Genomic DNA, 23,660 nt, shown 5'->3' with positions numbered 1-23,660 from the left:
TGCAACGTGAATATTGGCACGTTTATAATGAAGTGCCACCACATAGGAATAACATTACTCGGAGTGATAAGCAGTTGAAGGAAACCGGCAGTTTGGTGGAGACACCCCGTTCTGGTAGGCCATCAGTCAGTGACGAGTCTGTAGAGGCTATACAGGATAGCTACCTAAGGGGCCCTAAAAAATCTGTGCGTGAGCCCACATTGAACTGCACTGAATAGGTATGAAACTGGGAGAGTTTTCCTTTTATTTGGTGATTTCACATTTCTATCGTCTTTTGTTGCTTTCCTGTGACCAGTCAAAAGTGCACCATGACTTTACGGACACACTGTATATGCAACTGGTTAAAATAGCCCAAGTGCATAATAGGTTTAGTATGATTTTGTGTCGTGGACATGATATAGGGCTTTGGTCTCCATCTATATTCCTCGAAGTACCATCTGGGCAATGACCGTCAGTATCATTTTTATCAATATGAGTCAGCACTCCCCACTGGGAAATTAGTCAAGGGGATGAGATTTTTCTTACAAATTATCTTTAAGCATTTGTCTTCCAAAAAGTATTACAGGACTTTTGCCCATTACAAGGCAGTGACCTAAGTGAGTTGCTTGTGTTTTATTTTAGAACTTTATTCATGACAAAGTAATGGAGGAATTTTGTTTTATGTCTTTTTTCAGAGAAGAAAATGATTGTGCTCTGTTTTTCTTCCTAATAATTGCTTTGCTGAGGGAAGAGTGTTACTAGGGGCCAGTTGTCTCCCAACTTTTTAGAACATGCATTCTTAGAAGTAATAACCTTTGGAGCACACAGCCCCATGAGATGCATATTTACTTATTTAGCAATTATAAAATCAGTACTAGTAAAAAAGTTATTTACACTATAAAAAAGAGGAATCTTAAAAGGAGTGAATATAGATACATCATCAATGGACTCTGATTAATCCTGAGCTACTACTAGAGAATTTATTTCTGTAATAGGTCATAAAGCCAGTAATGATCTTTATAACTCCCGCTCTCTTAGCTCTCTAAATGAGTTGGGATAATTTGGCTAATGACATCAACCAAACCTTTTCCTGAAGGGTCTGAGTTCTTGCATTCATAAGCTTGAAGTGACATTCCATTAGCCTGGCAAAGTAGGGAAGGGTTTTCCAGGTTCACGCCCCACACTTCCCACCCTCTATAATGTCACATGTACCAGCAACAGCATTCTTACTTATCCTCCCAATCACCCAGCCACTATTCTAATGTGGTGGTCTTTGTGTGTGTGTGTGTGTTTTTTCCTCCTTGCCTACTGGCATAAGGTAATCCAAATAGCAAGACAATTTTCTGCTTTCAATTCAATGGAAGTATGGAAGCATTTCTCTCCCAACCCTCTAAATCATCAGATTTCAGAGTGGCAGTTACAGTATATAAAACTTTAACAAACTGGTCTGTAATGCTTACTGTGTTCGCAAGATGCCCCCCACCCCCCAGCTCTGCCTTTCTAACTGTCTTCAAGGATCTCTGCCTCAGATGTAAAGGTCAAAGTACAAACTAGAAATTCTCTTTGGGTATTATGAGTTTCATATTTGTTTGAATTGCTTAAATCTTGCATTGAATGATATAATCTACTCTTCTATCACATGTATCTAGTGCATTCCTACATGCTGGTACTTAAATGATACTCATCCTGCTCATGGAGTCTTCTCCACGATGACTTCTTAGACATCTACCTTCAGTGCTAGTTTTTCTGAGTTTCACAGTGGTTTCATGAATGCCAGTCTTACATTCCTAATGAGTTACAGTTGCTCAAGTCTAGAACTTGCATGCCCTTACTGCTTGTCTACTTCTAGCACCGCGCTGGAAACAAAGCAGGTGCTAATTAACTATCTGGCAGGGGATTGGACCCTCAGGCCATAAATCGGTCTCCACACTTGCCTCTGTTCAGAGCTTTAAACCAAAGTGCAAACCTGAATCTGAATGCTTGCCCTTTGAAACCAGCAAAGCCCCGTGTTTCCTTAGCTGCGTCTGTTGACAAGGACCTGACTCGGAGTACTTTTCCCGAGTGCCCACTACGTGCCTGACCCATTCAGAAAAGTCATCTGCCTTAATCTGCACAAAACTCCAGGAGATAGATATTAACAGGAAGCAAGACTCAAAAAAAAGTAGGCAATTTGCCTAAGGTCCCTCTCGTGTGAGTGACAGACAGAACACTGGAACTTGGGTCTTCTGAGTCTCAGTGAGCTGCTTTTTCATTAAAGCATATGGACCCTCAAAGGTTGCCTCTTGCCCCAGACTTTAAGTTACAGGGATTTTCTTGCATAGAGAAATGCAAATTAAAACCACAATGACATATCACCTCACACCAGTCAGAATGGCGCTCATCAATAAAACAACACAGAATAAGTGCTGGCGAGGATGTGGAGAAAAGGGAACCCTCCTGCACTGCTGGTGGGAATGCAGACTGGTGCAGCCACTGTGGAAAACAGTATGGAGATTCCTCAAGAAATTAAAAATCGAACTGCCTTTTGACCCAGCTATACCACTGTTAGGAATATACCACAAGAACACCATATCACCAACTGAAAAAAGGAAATGCACCCCCATGTTTATGGCAGCATTGTTCACAATAGCAAAGATCTGGAAACAGCCCAAGTGTCCATCAGAGGATGAGTGGATTAAAAAGCTTTGGTATATATATACTATGGAATACTACTCAGCCATAAGAAATGATGACATAGGATCTTTTACAACAACATGGATGGGCCTTGATAACATTATACTGAGTGAAAGAAGTAAATCAGAAAAAACTAAGAACCATATGATTCCATACATAGGTGGGACATAAAGATGAGACTCAGAGACATGGACAACAGTGTTGGGGTTACAGGGTGGGGGGAGGAGAGGGAGGGGCTTGGGGGAGGGGAGGGGCACAAAGATCATGGCTTTTCAGCATTTGCCATATTCCCCCTTTAATGTATAGACAGACAGCAAATATTTACGTATGGTGTTTCCACTATAAAGACTGCTGTCTTAGGGACAAATGCTGATGAACTATTTCAGCAGTTCCTCCTTCTTCAAAGACTTATATGTCAACATAGAGCTCCATGTTTCATAGGACATACTCAAGCTCACTCCATGCTCCCTAGAGCTTTAGCACAAGGGAATGTCCTTTTTTTTTTTTTTTTTGGTTGTATTTTTTCTTTTATTTATTTATTTATTTTTAGTATTTTTTTAAAAAAATTTACATTTCTTTTGAATGCTGATGAACAGGAGACACCAAATTTTTTGCCTGCAAACTACTACCTTCTTTATTAGATCCAGCTAATAACACTGTTTTGTCTTTTTCCAAATAGCTCCAGATATATGGAAAAGATTTATATAGGCGGATGGGGATCCTCAAACCCCTCAGCGAGATCTTCTGAGCATGGATTTTAAGATATCTAGAGGCAGAAAAAGTCCAATAGAGATCAGGGGAACTACCAGCTTTTAGGATACACCCTTAAAGGCTCCAACGCCCCAAAGGGGTCTCATAGGATGCCATCTGGGGCCTGCTTCAATAGTGGAAAGGAAGGTCATTGAGCTAAAGCCTGCCAGGCTTACATGCCTCTGCTGTGAGGAAACAGGGACACTGGAAGGTAGGCTTCCCCCTCGCTCCTCTAAGAGAAGGTTCAGTCTCTTCCAGCCTGCTCCAGCCACCTATGACCTAACCTTGCCCAGAAAGCTGGGGTTTGCCACTGAAGGCTGAAAGTGCCCAGGGCTGTCGGCCCCATCTACGACACTGTGGACGAGCCTAGGGTATTTCTTCCAAGAAGCAGGTAAACTGATCTCATTTGCACAAGGGCCACTTAAATATGTTTTGCCTGAATAGTCAGGTTTTTTATTCTTCCCTCAAAGATCTCTGTTGTGGGTGTTGATAGTCCTATTTTCTGCTGCTTTGCTTAATATATAGTGTTTCCTTTATCCCTCCTACCTCAATGCCCCACTCATATTTTAGGCTGGGACCTACTCCTAATTTAGAGCTCTCTTTCCCCCTTTTGCCAACTTCTATTATGAATCTACCTGGATACAGCTTAGTGTATCCCAAGGTTCTCTTTACCATACCACAGTCTCAGAGCTCCAGGGAAGAGCAACCTGGTCTCATCTCTCCAGGCAGAGGAGAACAGAAGCTCCATATCCACGCATGCTGCAAATGGCTTTTCCAGTCTACCTGAATCATTACCAGCTAGAAGCAGCGGTCATTGGGACTTGGACATGAGCTGCAAAGTATAGAATAGTGACAACAATTCCAGTGCCATGAGGATTTTTCCTGGATGTGGATTTTCCTGGACTCCTGCTCCCTGTGACAGCTCCTAACAGACTGAACTGTGGTTGGGTTGCATTTTTCAGGGATTTGGCATGGTGATGGGGCCAACTTGGACTTGGTGAACAAGTTAAGGACACTACTCTTTTATGGATTCTTGCTGTATTGGCCAAGAGTTTGCTTAAAGGCTTTTAATCACTGTAAAAAAATATATAAGACTGGATAAAGAAGATGGGTCACATATACACCATGGTATACAATTCAGCTAGAAGAAATGATGACATCGAATCACTTACAGCAGAATGGTGGAATCTTGATAACAGTATGCAGAGTGAAATAAGTGAATCAGAAAAAACAAGAACTGCAGGATTCCATACATTGGTGGGACATAAAAAGGAGACTAAGAGACATGGACTGGAGTGGGGTGGTTACGGGGGGTGGGGGGAGGGAAGGATGGAGAGGGGGAGGGGGAGAGGGAGAGGTACAAAGAAAACTGGATAGAGGGTGACTGAGGACGATCTCTCTTTGGGTGATGGGTATGCAACAGAACTAAATGACAAGATAACCTGGAAATGTTTTCTTTGAATATATGTACCCTGATTTATTGATGTTACCCCATTATAATAAAAATTTATGTATAAAAAAAAAGATAGTTTTTGCTAAAACAAGCCAAAAATATAAAAGATTGTAGAACAATTTAGCACACTTTCTATGTCAGTTTCCAGTTTTGTTCGAATGTCTAATAGAAACGACTATTAAAATTGAAAACAATCTTTGGTTTGCCTAAATGAAAATAAGAACCAACAATGCCTAGCTCTCGGAACAAATACAAGTTGTTTTATTTTTTAATTAAGTATGCTTGGCTTAAGTACATTCTCTTAAGGTGTAATGACTAAACCGTGGCCATTTCTTTTTGTTTATTCATTTAGAATGCAAATAAAAGCAGATAATCAATAGATCATAATCTAAAACTAGAGGATTTACAAGTTAATAAGCTTGAGTCAATAGATATTCCATAGCAAAGCCCTCAATGCTGAACCAGACATAATTTGCTTTGCACTAAGCTAGTTGACTTAATGCTTTAATTTAATTCTAATATTAACTGAAAAATCCAAAGAAAAAGGGAAAATTTAAATCCTATTAAACTGTTTTCAAAGCAACAACTCAATATCACACCACAACTGCTCAGCATGTCACCAACGGCTGCTTAAACAGCCTGGGTTCTGACTGGTCTTGACCAGTTAACCCCTGTGAAGCCTGATACAAATGAATGGTGGAAGTTTCTCAGGGATCTGTCTTTGCAGTATCTTTCCTCTGACCCTCAAGTGTCACCATTTTTTAGTCTCATAATGACTGCTTTTCCTGACTTATTGGCAAATGATTGGAGTTGTGTTTATTTGAAAAGCAATTCTTGCCTGACCAGGCAGTGGCACAGTGGATAGAGCAGTGTTTCCCAACCTTTTTTGTGCCATGCCCCACCTTAACCTTTCTAAAATTTTTATGTCCCCCCTATGTAAAATACATAATTATTAACATTAAAAAATTGATTTGTTCACTTAATAAACATAAATGATAGGTTCTAGGAAGAAATCACTATGAAATTGTTAACAAAACACAGTAAGTAAAATTTTAAAACATAATGAAAAACAGAAATTTAAATTACAAATAATTTTAATACAGATTTTTCTATATTAATTTATTATTTTAATTAGTGTGATCCTTGCGCTTGATGCTTGCTGCACAGAGATTTGATATTAGGTTCCAGTTTGGTTAGCTTTAGTCTCAAGTCTCCACGTTGTGTTATATCCAGCTGATTTCTTTTTTTTTACCAGTAAATCATTTACAGCACTAAATCCACATTCAGCTAAAAATGAAGATGGAAACGGTAGCAATAGTTTTCTTGCACATTTGGTTGAATTTGGGTATTTGATTTCTGTTTCCTCACAAAGCCATGCCATCGCTCCTTTGATATTAAATAAAGCTTTAACTGACTCATCATTTTGCAATTCTGCGAGTTCTTCTTGATACTGCATATTTGATATATCAGACAAATCCACTAACATTGGCTGCATCATCCATGTTGGGAAATCAATTTGTTTTAAATCAGAAAATCTTTCTTTTAAATTAGCCGATAGAATATTCAAATGATTGACAATAACAAGTAAAGCAGTATCAGTTACTTCACATTTTTGGAGCCAATGAAACTGTTTAAAGTTTTTGTTGTTAATATGTTTCTGACATAACTCAATATTGGTAATGAAACCAAATATCTTTGCTTTTGCATCGACAAGAGTTTTATTTGTTCCTTGAAGTTGCTTATTTAATATATTTAGTTTTTCAAAGATATCGGCTAAATAACTCACAATTGCTTTACCATCTATTGTTAACAGATACTTCATTTCAGGTTTGTCGCTTAAAAGATCACTAAGAGTATCAAACAGTTCCATAAATCTTTTCAAACAGTTTCCTTTAGATAGCCATCTTACTTCAGAATGAAGTAAAAGTCTCACATGGTCTTCATTTTGTTCTTCACAAAATAGCTTGAAAAGACGCTCACATTTGGCACTAGCTTTAATAGCATTAACACACTTTATTACTGTATGTAATACTTCATTCAGAACAGGCGAGATGTTTTTAGCTACTAAGTTTTCCCTATGAATAACACAATGCACAAGAATCATTTCTGGATTCGCATCTTTCATCAATTTTAAGCAGCCATTTTTCTTGCCCATCATATGGGGAGCACCATCTGCAGCACAAGATGTTATATTTTTCATTGGTATATCATTGACATCTAAGTAGTTTTTTAGCTTATTATATATATCTTTGGAGGTAGTGGTGCTTTCTAATCTTTTACAGAACAACATTTCTTCAGCAAAATGTCTTTTATCAATATATCTTATGTAAGTTATCAATACTGCCTCACTGTCTCTCAAAGTTGATTCATCCATTTGCAAGGAGAATTTTCTTGTTTTCAGCTTTTCAATAAGTTGTTTTTCAATATCCTCACTCATTTCATCTATTCTTCTGCTAACAGTATTGTTACTGAGTGGCATAGCTTTTACATCTTTGTCATCTTTTTCAAGAACCATTTTAAGAAATGCTGATATTAAAATATGTGTTAAAATATATTCAATGTTACATGGAGTAAACGTATACTAAAACTTCATATTTATTTAAATGTATATAACACATTTACTACACTACCACCGCAAATCAAAAGGTATCTATATTTTTCCACTTGACAAAATTTTCTGGAAAGTTATGCTTCTAAAATTAAAATTGTCGTGCATGCACTATTATAGCCCCAATAATATTTATAAAATATTATTACATTCTAGCTCCGATGCAAGAAGTACTTAATAAAGAGTTTAATATTGATAAAAATAAAATCAAATACTTACCAATTATATCTATACAATATATATATGTATATTTATTAAATCAACGAGCTTTTACAACAGTTTTGACTGACACTTATTTCAAATTAACACCAACTGAATGATGTGAAACACTACAGAAGTTGTGATTGGCCAATTAGGTGAGAATAACTGCGTTGTTTAGTGAGTTTTTAAAATGTCCTGGGTTCCCCACAGCAGATGGCATGCTCCAGGCTGAACCCAGGACGAAGTTTACTTGACGACGCCAATCACCCAGTTGATATTTTAGTCTCGTCAAACGAAATTATACTTAATAATTATTTACCGCAATTATTTAAGAATTGCATTTTTTGTTAAATTTGGCACCAATATCTAGCATTGCATTTAAATGGCCCGGGGCGAAAGAGTTCAAGTCGTGTCGAGTCCATTTTCAAATTGCCCCCCTTAACTATCGAATTGCCCCCCTGTGGGGCGTGGGCCCCACATTGGGAAACACTAGGATAGAGTGTCGGACTGGGATGTGAAGGACCCAGGTTCGAGACCTCGAGGTCGCCAGCTTGAGCACAGGCTCATCGGTTTGAGCAAAGCTCACCAGCTTGGACCCAAGGTCGTTGGCTTGAGCAAGGAGTTACTCCATCTGCTGAAGGCCCACGGTCAAGGCACATATGAGAAAGCAATCAATGAACAACTAAGGTGTCACAACAAAAAACTAATGATTGATGCTTCTCATCTCTCTCCGTTCTAGTCTGTCTGTCCCTCTCTCTGACTCTCTCTCTGTCTCTGGAAAAAAAAAAAAGCAATTCTCCTTTTCCCCCTTAAGATTATCATTCAACCTGACTCCCCATAAAGTAGAAGAAGAAGCAGGCTTCAGTCAAACAGCACAAGAAGGCTTTCTGGAATCCTAGGTAGGAAGAAGTGAGAGGTTCCCTATTGCCAAAAAAAATGGTGTAGGCCGGCTTCTACCTTTCAAAGTCCGGTGGTCCTCGCTGGGGCAAGATGCAAGATCTGATATAACCCCAGGCATCCCTCCCAAGATAGGAGCACAGAGTCTGCAGTCAGAACACTTCCATGCAGATCCTGGTTCTGTCCTTTATAACTATATAACCATGGGCAATTTGCTTCAACTCTCTTTACACCCGTTTTCTTATGTGAAAATTGGGGGTGATAACAGTGTTTATTTCATGAGGTTGTTTGAAGGATGAGTCAGTCTAACATTGGCACTTGGAATGCCAATGCATACTGTTATAACCTTCTGAGAAGCTCTTCAGGAAAAGAATGAAAAGAAAGCTTCAAGAACATATGTGTAGAATAACTTTCAGGGCAGAATAGAGGATATTCTGTCTTGTTATAATAATGGCAAGGTTTCTAAGACTTGATCATTGGATATGATTTATTAAATGATCTTAGTAAATGCTTTCTATCAACTCAAGGATAATTTCTTCTTTTTTAACTTGTCTGAGATTGTATTATGACTGGGTGTTAGAATGGGTATTGGATTTTGTTATTTTCATTAAGATGATCTTAAGTAAATTAACTTTTCTGAGGATTAAATCCTACCTACTGATGATACCTCTTTTAAATATACTGGTGAATACTATTTGCTACTGAATTTTGCACCTACTCTCAAGTCATTCTGGTCTATAACATGCTTTTCCATTTTTTAGTTCTTGTTCAATTTTGATGTTATTCTAACATCATATATTGAGTTGGGTATCTAGCCCAGTTTATTTTCTCAAACACTTTGTATACAATACAAAGTGGGGCAAAAGTAGATTTACAGTTGTTCATATGGAAAATAATAATAAATACAAGAATAACCTGTGTTTTGCATACTCATAACTGTAAACCTACTTTTGCCCCACCCTGTATTAATGATCTGTCACTCATAGATTTAATTAAAAGCAATAACAAAAAACTTCTCTGGTGAAACTCCCTGGTTTGGGGCCTCTTTAGAGTATGGGGCTGACTCAGGGCTTTCTTTTATCTCAAAGCTGGTTGATCTATTGAGCGCAGTTAATTTTTTCTATTTTTTTAGAATCGTCCATTTTACATTTTAATGTTATTTTCATAAAATGGTTTGCATGTTTCTGTTTCCCAGGGTAACCTGCACTTGGTCCAGGGCCCTCTGCTGCTCCTACGCTCTTTTCCCAGACTCTAGCTGACTCCCTTCTCAGATATTTTTTTTTTAGACTCTCTCTTGTTAGACTCATTCTGCAATCTCCTCTTCACCCCACTCGTTTCTTTTTTAAATTCTGCTCGTATCCATTGACAACGTAAATATTGTTTGAGCACTTGCTCTGTACGAGGCGCAGCTGGAGAAGCTTGAGACGGAGCAGAGAAGGAAACCCATATAGGTCCCCACCCCAGTGGAACTTACATTCCAGTAAAGAGAGATAGACAATAAATAATAATCTCAGTAACCAGGTAGACTATGTGATGTGCTGGACACGAGTGATGAGTACTTGGGAAATGAAGAAAATAGAGAGAGAGCGAAGTAAAGAAGTTTCAAAACTGGAGGAGGAAGAGGCGAGGGCAAGTTGCAGTATTAAACAGGAGACCCTCAGCGAGAAGGCGAGCTACCATGACCTTGCACACTCGGGGGGAAAGTGAGTTGCCGGCAGAAGAAAGAGCCAGCCCAGGGCCCTCAGTGAACACGTATTTAATCAGGGATTGAACAAATACAAGACTACGGCTGGAATGAAGTTCTTTTAAATGTACTTAATGCACTTTTACTCGTATTGCCATGACAGAGATTGTTGGGGTAGAGTCGATAGTTCACAGAGAGTGTGCATGCTTCATTCCAATAGATCAAGATCACTGCTTTTTAATATTTAGTATAACTGGTCTGCCACTTTAACATTTAATTATCACAAATTAATTTTTTTCCTCTTCTCCTTTGAAAAAACAAGTCATTTTGAAACGATTCTTTTTTTTTTTTTACCCGATGTTTTCACGGCAGCTGAGGTGTCATCGATCATTGCGCAAGGACTCAAGACTGCGCTTTATAGCTAAATTGATACAGCCCATTTGTCTATAAAGGAAATGTCTGCAAATTGTCTTCATTTGGCATTGACCTGCCCACTATAAAATGAAGGACATACTCCAATGAGGGGGAAAAAACTTCCCTTTCCCCATCACTCTTCTTTTAGGAATGCAGATATTTGTGGGAGGAAAGACACAAACATGAATATTCCAAACCGAACATCTAACATTTGCAGTTTACAACTGTTACAAGAAATGGCCTCTGACTAACCAACTGTACTCATTCAAAGGCAGGATATACTCTTATGCTTTCTTGAAAACTTTTTAAGTCAGTCCTCTAACATTAGTTGGGACCCTGGCTGGGCATGCTTTCACACTTGAGCACCTCTGAACTATCCTCATGCTATTTTGCTATCAGTAGTATCCCTAACCACTCCCAGCTTCCTGGGAGCTGAGTGACAGGTATGAGGGACCATAGCAAGGGTGCAGATGGCTCCACACAAAGATGCCACCATGACCAGGAGACAAACCAGCCCAGTTACATGGTATTCAGATAGTGGGTCAGAACAGAGAACAGTCCAGTTGGCTTCAATTCAGTTTGGTTGTTATAATCCCTACCTCGATTGGTACTCTTTAGACAAACACTTGTGTCTAAAGAGTAATTATAAATTTTTAATTAGAGCAAACATTCAATGAAGATGTTTTAAATCTAAGAAAATACTCTCCTATTACCTTCTGTATATAGCTATCTATACTTATTGGCTGAATAATTATCAAACAAAAGAATGAATGAATGAATGAATGAATGAATGAATTCTTAGCAGATTGTTTTATCAGTCACTGACCATGACCTATACCACAATAGGGCAACATTTTAAAGTTCTTCCCCTTATTCCTTCAAATTGCACCGTATACCTCTTTATACATAATTAGTTCTTAAAACTTTTGCCTAATGGTACTCACGATGTTCTTTTAACAAATGTAGTCCAAAAACTTTAGGGCGAAAGTCACATCCCTGTCTGGTCTCTTTCCAGTCTTCATCCCCACCATTCCTCTGCACCCACAACACTTCAGCTCCATTCAGCTCCTCACTCTTTCTTCTACTCTTTATTCCGATCCCTAACTCTTACCCACTCAGACTCTGCATCTGCCTGACTTGTATCAGATGCCACCTCCTAGCGCCTTCCCACCCCCTCCCTGCCCAATCAGAAATATCCCCTCAGCATTTCCTTTCCACTGAGTTCTTGTGCTTAGCATGCTCTAAATGTGTGTATCTGTCTTCATTGATTATAATTTAGGACTATAGACTAGAGGCTGCTCCTGCAAGGCAGGAGCCTGTCGTCCGTCTTGTAGCTCCTACAGCAACGTTACAGGATGTTGTGCATGCCAGGTGCTCTAAACTGTCTAACACGATGGGATGGAGCTGTTGACCAACAACATTGCATGTTTCCAGTGACCATGCTGGCGCTGTCCTGCCCCTTGGCCAAGCCACCCAGAATACACACAGTTATCATGCACATAAGACAATAACCGTGAACATAAGGGGTTTTTTTTTTATACCATTCTTGTATTATGAGTTGATCTTTCATTCTGGAGCAACTCTGTGTGTGTGTGTGTGTGCGCACGTGCACGCATGCCATCAAAAAACATCATCTTTGTCCCACCAGCCAGGAGGGATATCAGGTAGAGATGACAAGGGTAAAGGAAAATCAGTGGACACATTTTGCAGACTTGGAAATCTCATACTTAGATAACCATGGATTAATGTGCAAGGTTGATATTTGGCTGTGAGTAATAAAGAGATTGTTTCTATAACAAGACTAATTGGATTTTTCCAAAATAAATAGGTTGGCCAACCTTTGGAGAACTCCAACATTAACTTTATAAATAGATAGAAAGCCCTCCAAAACCTATGTTTCAAATTACCTGGCTTTCAGGAATCCATGGCAATATTTAATGTTGATTGTCAGCATTAAAATGTATCTAAGTCATCCAGTTGACTGGAAGTACTCTGCCCAAAGACATAATGTTTAGGTAATTGTAAATGAGACTTTTCCTACTTCTTATGTTTTATTTGTAATTTAAACCAGACACCTGCCTATAACCATTCTATTATTTTATAATGACAAGGTAAACTGTAACTTATCATAAAACCAAGAAGCAGCATCTGCTCCATTGAGGAAGACAAAAATTGATATATTTACATCCAGCTTTTCCAAAGCCCCCCTCTGTGCAGAAAATGCAGGCTCTCAGTGTGGCGTACTGTCTAGGTTTTGGTGTTCATGGTGACTGAGGAGTGAAAAGGATCTTGCCACCACATCAGAATTTTTAAGCCAAAAATCAATCATTTTAAAGTGATCAAGGGGAAAAAGCTTAAGAAAATCCACCAAATAGATGGTCAATGGGGTTGATGGCGACCAGGAAGATAAACCCTTTCAAATGTGATAAGCACACATAATACGCTGTTGACGAGCACATCAGTGCCTGTGCACCAGTATTTGGGTTCAGGGTCTGAGAGAACAGGGTGGGAAGATTCCTAAGAAAGGTAAGCGGGCTCAGTGAAAGTGCTTCAGGAGGACCCAAGGGAAAGCTCTGGAAACTGCTAGATCATCAGATCAATAGACTCAAAGATGACTAAGTTAGGTTGCTTTATGCCGTTTAAACATTTGTGCAGGGAGTCTCCCCACACAGCCTCTTATTGACAGCTGCAGATCAATGATAATTTTTTATCATTTTCAACCTACATAAACCTATTGACCCCAGGGCCACCTCTGGGGCACTTCAAGTCATCAGAAATAATCAGAGGAGATGGTGTAAAATTGTCAGACGGCTGAAGACTCCAAGTAGTTTCTTGTGCCTCTAGGAGCAGAGTTGAGAGGTTAAAATGTAGATCAAATTGGCAGCAGAGCCTCAACCAGCCGTGTGGACCAGAGTCTCTTCTGTGTGTCTCATGAAAGGATGCACTGATTTGTAGCCAGACCCCGACCTTAATGCGTATAAGCTAGAAAAAGGGGGAGCTAAGTCTCATTGGAAATATTAGCTTGCCGATTATTTCTCTTTCCCTTTGTTGAGTCATTCTTTTCATTTGCTGCCTAACAAAGGTAGTTAATATACTTCTAGAATAAAAAATAGGAATCTTATGTGGATGTGGACATGTGAGGAAAAAGGTCCCTGATCCCCATAGGTCAGGGCTGTGTGTATGTGAGAGAGAGAGAGAGAGAGAGATGAGGGGGCAGGAGGGAAGGGGAGGGGAGAGAGCTACCAAAAGTCAGTAGGATGTAAGAGGGAGGGGAAAAGAGCAAGCAAAATAATGACAAAGACTAGAAAGAAGTAAGCATATTGAATTAAGACAATCTCCATGGGGGAAGAAAGAAAATGATTTGACTTCAGGTTATGAGCACACAGCGCAGTTCAAACGCTATTGAGATGTTCACCTAAAACTTAGGTACTCTTATTGATCAATATCATCCCATTAAATTTAATTTCTAAATAAAAATAATTTTTAAAAGGGGGAGAACAGAAGAGAGAAAGGAAGTACAATGATTTTTTTAGTGATGACTTTTACAACTCAGTGGGACAGAATGCTGCGTTTTCAGAGGAGTTAAATCTAAAACAGTAAAAGATTGACAGCCCCAAGCAAATACTGTGACTAAGGAAAAATCTCACATACCTGAATAAACAAGACATCACCCACTCCACAGAGTGAACGGAGCCCACATTCTACAGCTGGGTTCACAAGTAGTGAACTTTGATGTTGGAAATCTATTCAGGAGAGGATAAATTATTTCTCAAAACATCAAAGAATAAATTGGTAATGGTTGTTTTGCCGTTTTAAAATTGTCTTTATTTTATTTTCACTTGGCCTTTACTAAACATTAACAAAAAGCAAGGCTATTCATAAGGTTTATTTAAGGGTGTGTGTGTGTGTGTGTGTGTGTGTGTGTAGCTCTTCCGAAATAACAAATTAACCTAATGTGAGAACTTGTTCTTAGTATAAATTTATGATATAAAAACCCTTCTTTACATTTCTAATATGTGATTGTTCCTATTTTTTTTTAAAGAAGTAGACCAAATGAAGCAAAAACAGCTGTTTTAATCACCTTTTGTAGGAGCAGACCTCTAAACATTTCTTTGCTAGGCAGGCATGAACTTCAACTTGAGATCTGCCAATCTTATTTCTACCTTAAGATGATGAAGGTCTCAAGGCCAGGGCATTTTGAATACTTCTGCTTTCAAGGATCTGAGCTATAAATGCGCATTAGAAGAATCTATAATGAAATCAGTTGTGTTATTCTTGCAACGGTTGCCTGGAGTGTGTTGGATGTCTGAATGCCGGTTGTTCATCATTAAGGGCTCACGCCCCCAGAAGTGTTTGATAATATTGCCATCTAGGGGCTGGACCGAATCCTCGGCGCTGAAATAAACAGTCACTGAGCAGTGAGCAGGTGCTGCTATTGACAATATACATATGTTTTTGCTTTATAACCCACATGCTTTTCATGTTTCTTATGACAAAAGCTATCTCTAAAATGTCCCCCAACAGTCTACCTGTTTCATAGGTAATCTGTTAGAGGTGATTACTGTTTGCTTTGGAGCTTATGTTCCTGTTGGCATCTACTATTGAGTATTCTGAAGAAAGAAGTTTTTCCTTTTTTGCATTATTAATCTTGCCCGTGTTTGCCCTATTTCCAGAGAAAAGGAATCATTTATCAGAAAAGAGTGTTTGTAATCGGGACTTGTAGCATCTTCAGATTTAATATGCATTATGGTCATTCGGGTTCTGTGCTGTATTTATCTAAAAGACCAATCCAATGTTGTGGAGAAATAAGTTTTAAATATTTATGACTGAACTTTTAATATTTTAAAAAAGAGAAATTAGTATTTCTGTAAAATTTGTTTCTGAGTCTGGTCGCTTAGCAAATGTTTAAATATTAAAAGATTTCAGGAGGTTAGCATGTACTATCGTTATGGCACTTATTGAAACAGGAAAATTGACTTTACTAGACTTTGGTAACTGGAGGAAATTATATTCTCTGCTTGTGTTTAATGCACAATGAGAAATATTAACACAGTGGAAACTTATAACCAAGAATATGAGGAAACAGTGTCAGAAATTATTTCCACAGTATGTTTTATGGTGTTGTCTTCCATTTTTTTGTTTATTTTTTTGGTTGTTTTGTTGTATTTTTTTTTAGGGAGAAAATAATTCAGTTTGATTTTGCCACCTTGTTTTAGATTTTATTCAAAATGATAATTTGAATGCCTCCATATTAAGGAGGCACATAATTTTCAGACACATAATTTTGTCTAGTGCTTTTGGGTACCTACTCTCAGAAATAACTTTCTCTTCTTCACCTCACATCCCTTCTTCTGTGCCCACCAAGGAAAGAGGACAGTGGTCACATTTAAGCATCTAATAAACCAAGATGACCTGTACACCATTAGAGTAGAAACAGCCTGTTATAACAGTCAGAACTTCCTCTGGATTATTCACATCCAATGGGAATGGGCCACAACAGAAGTACCTATTTGTGTGTGTGCTTATGTATGCGTGTACCTGTGTACACATTACTGGTCCACTTGCAGACATAATTCCTACCTGCAAACATACATACCTATTCAGTCCCTATTTAGAGCGTCCTAGGCTCTTTGAAAGCATTAGGATTCTCAGCTCCAGTTAAGTTACATAAAATATATTAATTCTCCCGTGTTTCTTTTTTCTTTTAAGTCAATAATGACCAAATTCTCAAAGACTAACTCACAGTTACTCTTGGTACATTTTATAGTTTCAAGTATGGCATTGTAAACAAATGACAATATTTCCACGTTTGGATTAATAGCAGACTTCTCTACAGGTGTCTGCCTTTAATAGTCCAGTGGGCTTCTTGTTACTATTCTCTTGCATTTGTAGGATATGAATACCCACTGGAAGATGGAGAGAGGGAGATAGGAAGGTGGGGAGTGTCTCACGTGGAAACAAACAGCTTGAGGAACTGAGGACAGAGAAGGGGGGTTGTTCAGCCGGTTCCACTGTGAGCAGGGTGATCTCTGAGGGGTCAGAGAAAGTGTTATATTTCACATCCTTTAGGCTGCAGGCTGAGAAAAGCCAGGGGCCCTATCTGATCCACACTTTGTACGTGTCTGAAATCACACAACATTACATAATATATCCAGGCTGTCAAGAACAAGAAAAAAGAAAACATTGTTTTCTTAATAATTCAAAACCCTGCTGCTGTTGTGTCTTAGAGAATGGACTGTCCAGCTATTGTTAGCTGTTTTCTAAAACAAACAAACAGACAAACCTGCTTATTTCTTATAGGGAACAAGCCATCAGGCCCAGCTGTTTGGGTTAGAACCGTTCACGACGTATCTCATCAGCATTGTGGCCACAAACCAAGCAGGAGAAGTTTCAAGCCCCTGGACTCCAGTCCGGACTCTAGAATCTTCCCCCAGTGGACCGAGCACCTTGACGGTAGAACAAAGAGAGAACGGCAGGGCCCTGCTCCTGCGGTGGGCAGAGCCTGAGCGGACCAACGGTGTGATTAGGGTGAGTCCCCCTGTACACGGAACCGTGTCTAGTGTTCTTCAGATAACTAGGGGAGCCCTGCCATGCTGTCGGGTCTGTGTGGGACAGCTCCCTGCACCATCTGTTTAATTCTCCTCGATAGCTTCTCCGGCACTCAGTCACAGACCAGAGACGAGCGTGTTAGGCCTCCTGTGGTCCCAGTGCTGGGCAGAGCTCCCCACAGGTCCTCTCATTTCATCTCCACCTCTCCCCTGCTAGGTAGGCACCGCCAAACCTCAGGGGGTACAGAAAAGCTGAGGAACTGCCGAAGCCCTCATTGCAAATGATTGCATGGGGATTTGAAGCCAGGCTGTCACACTAGAACTGAACTCTGAGTGTTCTCAACTGCCTCCTGAATTAGCCCCCTTCGTTATTTGCTTAAGCCTGAAACAGAGCTTGCTAAGCCAAAGACAGGAAGTCCCACACATCTGCTGCCCCCCAGTCACCATATGTAGCCATGAGGAGTGGGCTTGTTTCCATCACTGGCCCACATCTGGGTACTCGAAACCATCACCCACGTGAATACCACACCTTGTCTCCCTGTCTGATGTTCCTCCCCAGGGAGTAGCGACTCTCCTATTTGTCTGTTCCTGCCTCTGCCTCTTGTCCGCTCTGGCCAGAGCCACCTCTCAGACCCTCATCTCTGCCTTCTGGAACTCAGGCCGTTGAGTCCCCAGCCTGTACCTGCTGTAACCACTCTGTCCTTCCTTCGCCATTATTAATACCAGTTAAGACTGAGCTGAGACTTTGGATAAAGCTTCTCTGGAAACCCTGTGAGTGGGGTGACACCAGGAAATCACCTGGAGATTTGGAAGTGTCCCCAGAGCTCCCGGCTTAGGGCCACCCTCATGGAGGGGCCCCACCGCTTAGCACAGAGGCTGCTTTCCGGCCACGCCCAGGCCTGTAGCCAGCCCCTCCATGCTGCCTGCCAGCACGTGGCAGAGCCAGGCTTGCCCGGTTCTGGGGCGGGACACTGGGGCCTTAGGATCCGCGACCTGAAAACCCAAGCCACAGCCCCAAGGGCCCCGTCAAAGAGAGGAGTCTAAGTCTCTTCCCTCCCTCACACCCATCACCAAAGCATCACTCCTGCAACTGCGTGCTTCCTTCCTGTCTCTGGTCTGCCTCTTCCTGCCATGGTAGATGACAGGAATGTCTCTTTACCTTAATGCACCTCTCACCAAATATTTATGGAGTTTTTATTAAGTGCCAGGTGTTTATTCAGGAGTGAATAAGACAGGCAGGGCCCCTGCTACTATAGACAGTATGTGTATTTGCATGTGCGTGTGTGTGTGTGTGTGTGTGTGTACACATGTGCATACATGTGAGTGTACAGAGAGAAAGACAGTGGACAAATAAACAAAAGAATCGCAGCGTGGGGAACGCCGCACAGGAAATTAAACAGAATGAGGTAATTATGTCAGCGCAGGCTATTTTAGAATGAGTGATCGCTTGAGTTGAGTTGACGTCTGAGCTGAGCCCTGAATGACAGGACAGAGTCAGTCATGTGGAGATAGGAGGGCAAAATGTTCCCAACAAAGTGAACAGCTACCACACGGCCTGGAGCCAGGAATGAACTTGGTGCGTTTAACTAAAGGGGGGGCAGTGCGGTGGGTGGGGGGATAGGGAGAGCGGACACTGGTGGCCAGAGGGCCGGGCTGGCCAGGGCAGGCAGTAGACTGTGCCCAACCTCAAGGGCTGCGATAAGGAGTTTGGAATTGATTCTCTGGGCAATGAAAAATGACTGGAGGGTGGAAGCGAAGGCACAGCACAGGCAAGTATGCGGTTTTCAGAATGGCCCTGGCTGCGAGGTAGAAAGTGGGCGTTAAGAAGACTGGCGGAGTGTGGGAGCGGCTCAGGGATTCAGGGCAGAGCTGAAGTTGGCTGACACCAGAGTGGGAGTAGTGAAAGCTGAGAAATCTGGGGGATTGGAGCTCTAGTTACTCAGAAGGCAGAGGTGAGAAGATACGTCAGTGAACAGGGTGTGAAACAGGGAGGAAACAGGGACTTCAGATGTCTTCTGGACTTTGGCCTTGAGGGGGCAAAGAGGCTGTTGGAGGCACAAGTCTAGGACTCTCTTGAGCATTCTTTGCTAAGATAGATATACCGGCAATTTATCAGCAGGAGGGTTGTATTCAAAGCCACGAGCCTGGCGGAGCTGGGCTATGGAGAGACTAACCAGAGACTATGATAGCTAGCGGTCCAGCCCTGGGGGTCCACACACCTGGAGGTCAGGAGGAGGGGGCGGAGCCAGCAAAGGAGAGTGAGAAGAACCAAGTGAGGTAGCAGGGAAAGGGGACAAATGAGTGGGCTGTCCTGAAAGGGAAGAGGAAATATGACAGAGGCTGTTGAGAGACCCAGTAGAATGAGGGCACGAAGACGTGAGCTTGAATTTGGAAAGGAGAGGTTCATTGTAACTTGACAAAAAGATCAAGTGATGGAATGGGAGACCCGGGAGGGCTGGTTGGGGCGGGAATGGTAAGGCAGGGAATGTGGACAGAGGCTCTGCGGCAAATTCCAGATGAAAAGAAGAGATCTGCCCGGTGAACATAGGAGGGGAGAGGGCGGGGCAGGGAGACACAGCGGCTTTCACATTGATTACAGAACCTAACTTCTTCAGAAAATACCCCATTCCCCTTTCCTCAGGGGTGTAGTCTTGCCCTGGGACCCTAACAAGACAATCACCCCAAAATACAATAGTCCAACATTGATAGATTTCCAGAAGTCTAAGCCATTTCCTCTTAAATAATATTAAAGGGTGTCAATATTCCAGTTTAAGTTAAGCCTCCCTGGGAACCAGCTGTGGGAACGTTTCAAACTAGGTCTTCCTCCCAAGAGACACTGACACGTGTCCCATCCCCTCTGGAGAGAAGCCATGATGGGGAGTTACTACCACCTATAGGGACGAATCATACTTACATAATATCCACCCCTAAAAAAAATAAGCGGAGAAAAACATTTTCCTCTTTCTATGGAATTGAGGTTATATTCCCCAAATTATATACTGCTCACAAAAATTAGGGGCTATTCCAAAATGAATATGAAGTGGTTAAAAAAAAAAGAAGCATTTGATTTTTTTTTATTAAACAAGAACAGAAAAGCAAATAAGTCAAAAAAAAGTTGTTTAATTATGCAAATGAGATGCAAAACCAACTTGGATTTCATTGGTGAAAATGCACCATACAAAAGGCTGAAAGTACTAGGGTATCTGCAAGTTCCCCCTAATTTGTGTGAACTGTATATGGGGTTGTTCTTTCCAGGTCAGGGTCATTGGGATGAGAAGTGGCCGCGGGGACAGGCACACAGGGACAGGAAAGCAAGCCCAGGCCTCACGCTTCGTCCATCTCCCCTCCCATCTCCCCTCCTGTCTGTCTCCCCTCCTGTCTGTCTCCCCTCCTGTCTGTCTCCCCTCCTGTCTCCCCCGACTGCAGACCTACCACATATTCAGTGAGGGCGTCCTGGAGTACGCGGGCCTGAGCCGCCAGTTCCTTTTCCGCCGCCTGGAGCCGTCCACTGTGTACACGCTGATCCTGGAGGCCTGCACGTGGGCGGGCTGTGCCCACGCGGCACCCCAGCTGGTGCGGACGGACGAGGCCCTGCCCCACGCCCAGCCGCCCCCCACCGTACAGTCCGTGGGCTCCACCAGCGTGGAGCTGGCCTGGCCTGAGCCCACGCGCCCCAACGGGAAGATCCTTCGCTATGAAGTGATTCGCAGATGCTCAACGGAGGACACTGCAGGGAATCAGACAGACCCGGCTGGCGAGAAAACGGTCTTCACGGAACACAGGACAGAAAGGCATGCGTTTCTGTATAACGACACTGGCTTGCGGCCGTGGATGCCATGTGAGTATCAGGTTCGCGCGTGGAATTCAGCAGGCCGTGCCTGTAGCTCCTGGACTGCAGTCAGGACGCTGCCGGCGCCCCCGGAAGGTCTCTCTGCGCCTGCCATCACCTGTGTCTCTAGGAACCCCCCAAAGCTGCTGGTGTCCTGGGCCCCCCCGGAGCAGTCAAATGGTGTCATCCAGTCCTATCGGCTCCACAGGAATGGGGCGCCCCATCCTCTCAGCTTTGACGCCCTCACCTTCAGCTACACGGACGAAGAGCTGCTCCCTTTCTCCACGTACAGTTACGCGGTCGCAGCCTGCACGGCGGGGGGCTGCCGCACCAGCCTGCCCACCAACACCGTGACGCCCGAGGCCGCACCCGCGGGGGTCAGCCCCCCGGCTCTCCAAGCCATCAGTGCCACCCAGATAAACGCTTCTTGGTCACCACCATCAGTTCCAAACGGAGAGATCACTAAGTACTCCCTGAGCTGTGATGGTCAGGAGTACCCTGCCGGGCAGAGCCTGGCCCTGCTGCTGGCCCACCTGCAGCCGTACACACAGTACAACGTCTCCCTGGTGGCCTGTACCCAAGGAGGCTGCACAGCCAGCGAGGCACAACCCACCTGGACCCTGGAGGCCCCGCCGCAGAACATGGACCCTCCACAATTGCAAGTCACGGGCTCAGGGTCAATAGAAGTCACCTGGAAGCCTCCCAGAAACCCAAACGGCCAGATGAGAAGTTATGAACTCAGGAGGGACGGGGCCATCATCTACACCGGCCTAGAAACGCGCTACCACGACTTCACCCTCACCCCAGGGGTGGAGTACGGCTACACAGTGACCGCCAACAACAGCCAAGGCGGTGTCTCCAGCCCACCCGTCAGAGACCGAACCAGCCCCTCCACACCTTCAGGGATGGAACCTCCGAAGTTACAGGCCTGTGGTCCCCAGGAGGTCCTAGTGAACTGGGACCCCCCAGTGAGGACCAACGGCCACATAGTCAACTACATCCTCTTCATCCGCGAGCTGCTTGGAAGAGAAACAGAAATCGTGCACGTGAACACAAGCCATGGTTCGTTTGGTACACGGGCATTCCTGGTTAGCCAGCTGCAGCCGTTTCACAGGTGGGTTAGCTCCCTCTGGGTCTGTCAAGGGCAAGCCACTGTCCTCTCTGTGGTGTGGGCCCTGGGACCAGTCAAGGTAAGACTCTTAGGATGTGTGGCATCCCCGAGCCCCCTCCGTTGAACCATCCACAGAGGATGGACCCCATCCTCACCCAGCGACAGCGTGCTGTCATAACCTCTGGAGAGGAGGATTTGTGCAGGTGACATTTTGAGAGTTAGTTTCTTTCAGAAATGTTTGCAGTTCACAATCCCTGGAAGAAGTAGCACAGAGATAGGGTCGGTTCCTAAATCTACTTCCTCCTGGAAATAAGACCGACCCCTGGGCAGTTCTGAGAGCCTAAGTGGGTCATCTGCTGCACGTTGGGGGGAAAGAATAAGGTGTTATTATAAACAATGGGAAAAGTGCCTGTGAGTGATAGGTGGTACCAGCCTGAGTGGGACCAATCCAAAATCAGTTCTGTGGGAGTCCTTGTTCTGAAATCTGGCTCTTCTTCCAGAGATAAGGGCATCAAAAATGGATGGGGCATGGGAACAGAGGCAAAAAAAAAGTGCTCATTTGCAGCCAGAAGCCCCATTTGTTGGAAGGGGACCATTCCCACTATGTAAATAGACCTTCCCAAGTGGTGGGAGACCAGCTATGAGACATAACATAATTGATTGGTTGAGTTTAATGGGATGGTGATAAGGTGTCTCTGTGATGTATAGCGTGTGGCTGGGTTAACTTTGGCCCTGGAAGGTCTGTGTGTGGTTTAGGGAGCCTGTTGTGAATTGTCAGGTTTCAGAGAGGGGATTTATTACCGGGGAGGCTTTAACTACATGGTGTTTCCTCATGACCTGGAGGCATTCCTGGGGAATCATTCAGCTCTGGCTGTAGGGTCAGGGAAAGCCCAGGGCTGCGGGGAAGACCCCAGAGTCCGGGAGAGCCCATGGCTGCTGGGAACTGGGTCACATGCCCTGAGACCTGCCTTCATCACTGTGTCCAGTAAACCTGTAGACAGGAAGCATTTGCATACCAGAGAGAATCCTGAAAATTTATTCATTCCATACATTCCTGTTTAGGGAAGAATTATATCCACCCTTCCCAAGAGAGATGAGAATCTTTGTTTTGGAAAGCTGGGAAGGTTTACAATGTTATAAAATAATCTGTGGAACTATGACTTTGTTCCTTTTTGAAAGGGTTAGCTATTGATCAGAATAAATATAAATTTACTTGTCTTTTTATTTGAAAACTCTTGGTAATGTAAAGATTCTGCCAATGAAAATGCAGTTGGGCCCTGGCCAGTTGGCTCAGTGGTAGAGCATCGGCCTGGCGTGCAGAAGTCCCGGGTTCGATTCCTGGCCAGGGCACACAGGAGAGGCGCCCATCTGCCTCACCACCCCTCCCCCTCTCCTTCCTCTCTGTCTCTCTCTTCCCCTCCCGCAGCCAAGGCTCCATTGGAGCAGGAATGACCCGGGCGCTGGGGATGGCTCCTTGGCCTCTGCCCCAGGCACTAGAGTGGCTCTGGTCACG

The 23,660-nt window shown here is 42.9% G+C and overlaps 1 protein-coding gene across 1 annotated transcript in view; it reads left to right on the top strand.

Moving 5' to 3' along the window:
- USH2A (usherin) overlaps nt 1-23,660 on the top strand; it is a 538,690-nt gene that overhangs the window by 485,626 nt on the left and 29,404 nt on the right. Inside the window, exons 62-63 of the mRNA XM_066379924.1 lie at nt 16,960-17,187; nt 20,634-22,150. Of these exons, the coding sequence (XP_066236021.1) occupies nt 16,960-17,187; nt 20,634-22,150 (1,745 nt within the window). The remainder of the gene's footprint in view (nt 1-16,959; nt 17,188-20,633; nt 22,151-23,660) is intronic.

This window comes from Saccopteryx leptura, chromosome 1 (genome assembly GCF_036850995.1).
Source record: "Saccopteryx leptura isolate mSacLep1 chromosome 1, mSacLep1_pri_phased_curated, whole genome shotgun sequence".
Lineage (NCBI taxonomy): Eukaryota > Metazoa > Chordata > Mammalia > Chiroptera > Emballonuridae > Saccopteryx > Saccopteryx leptura.
This window is presented reverse-complemented; position numbering and strand designations above follow the sequence as displayed.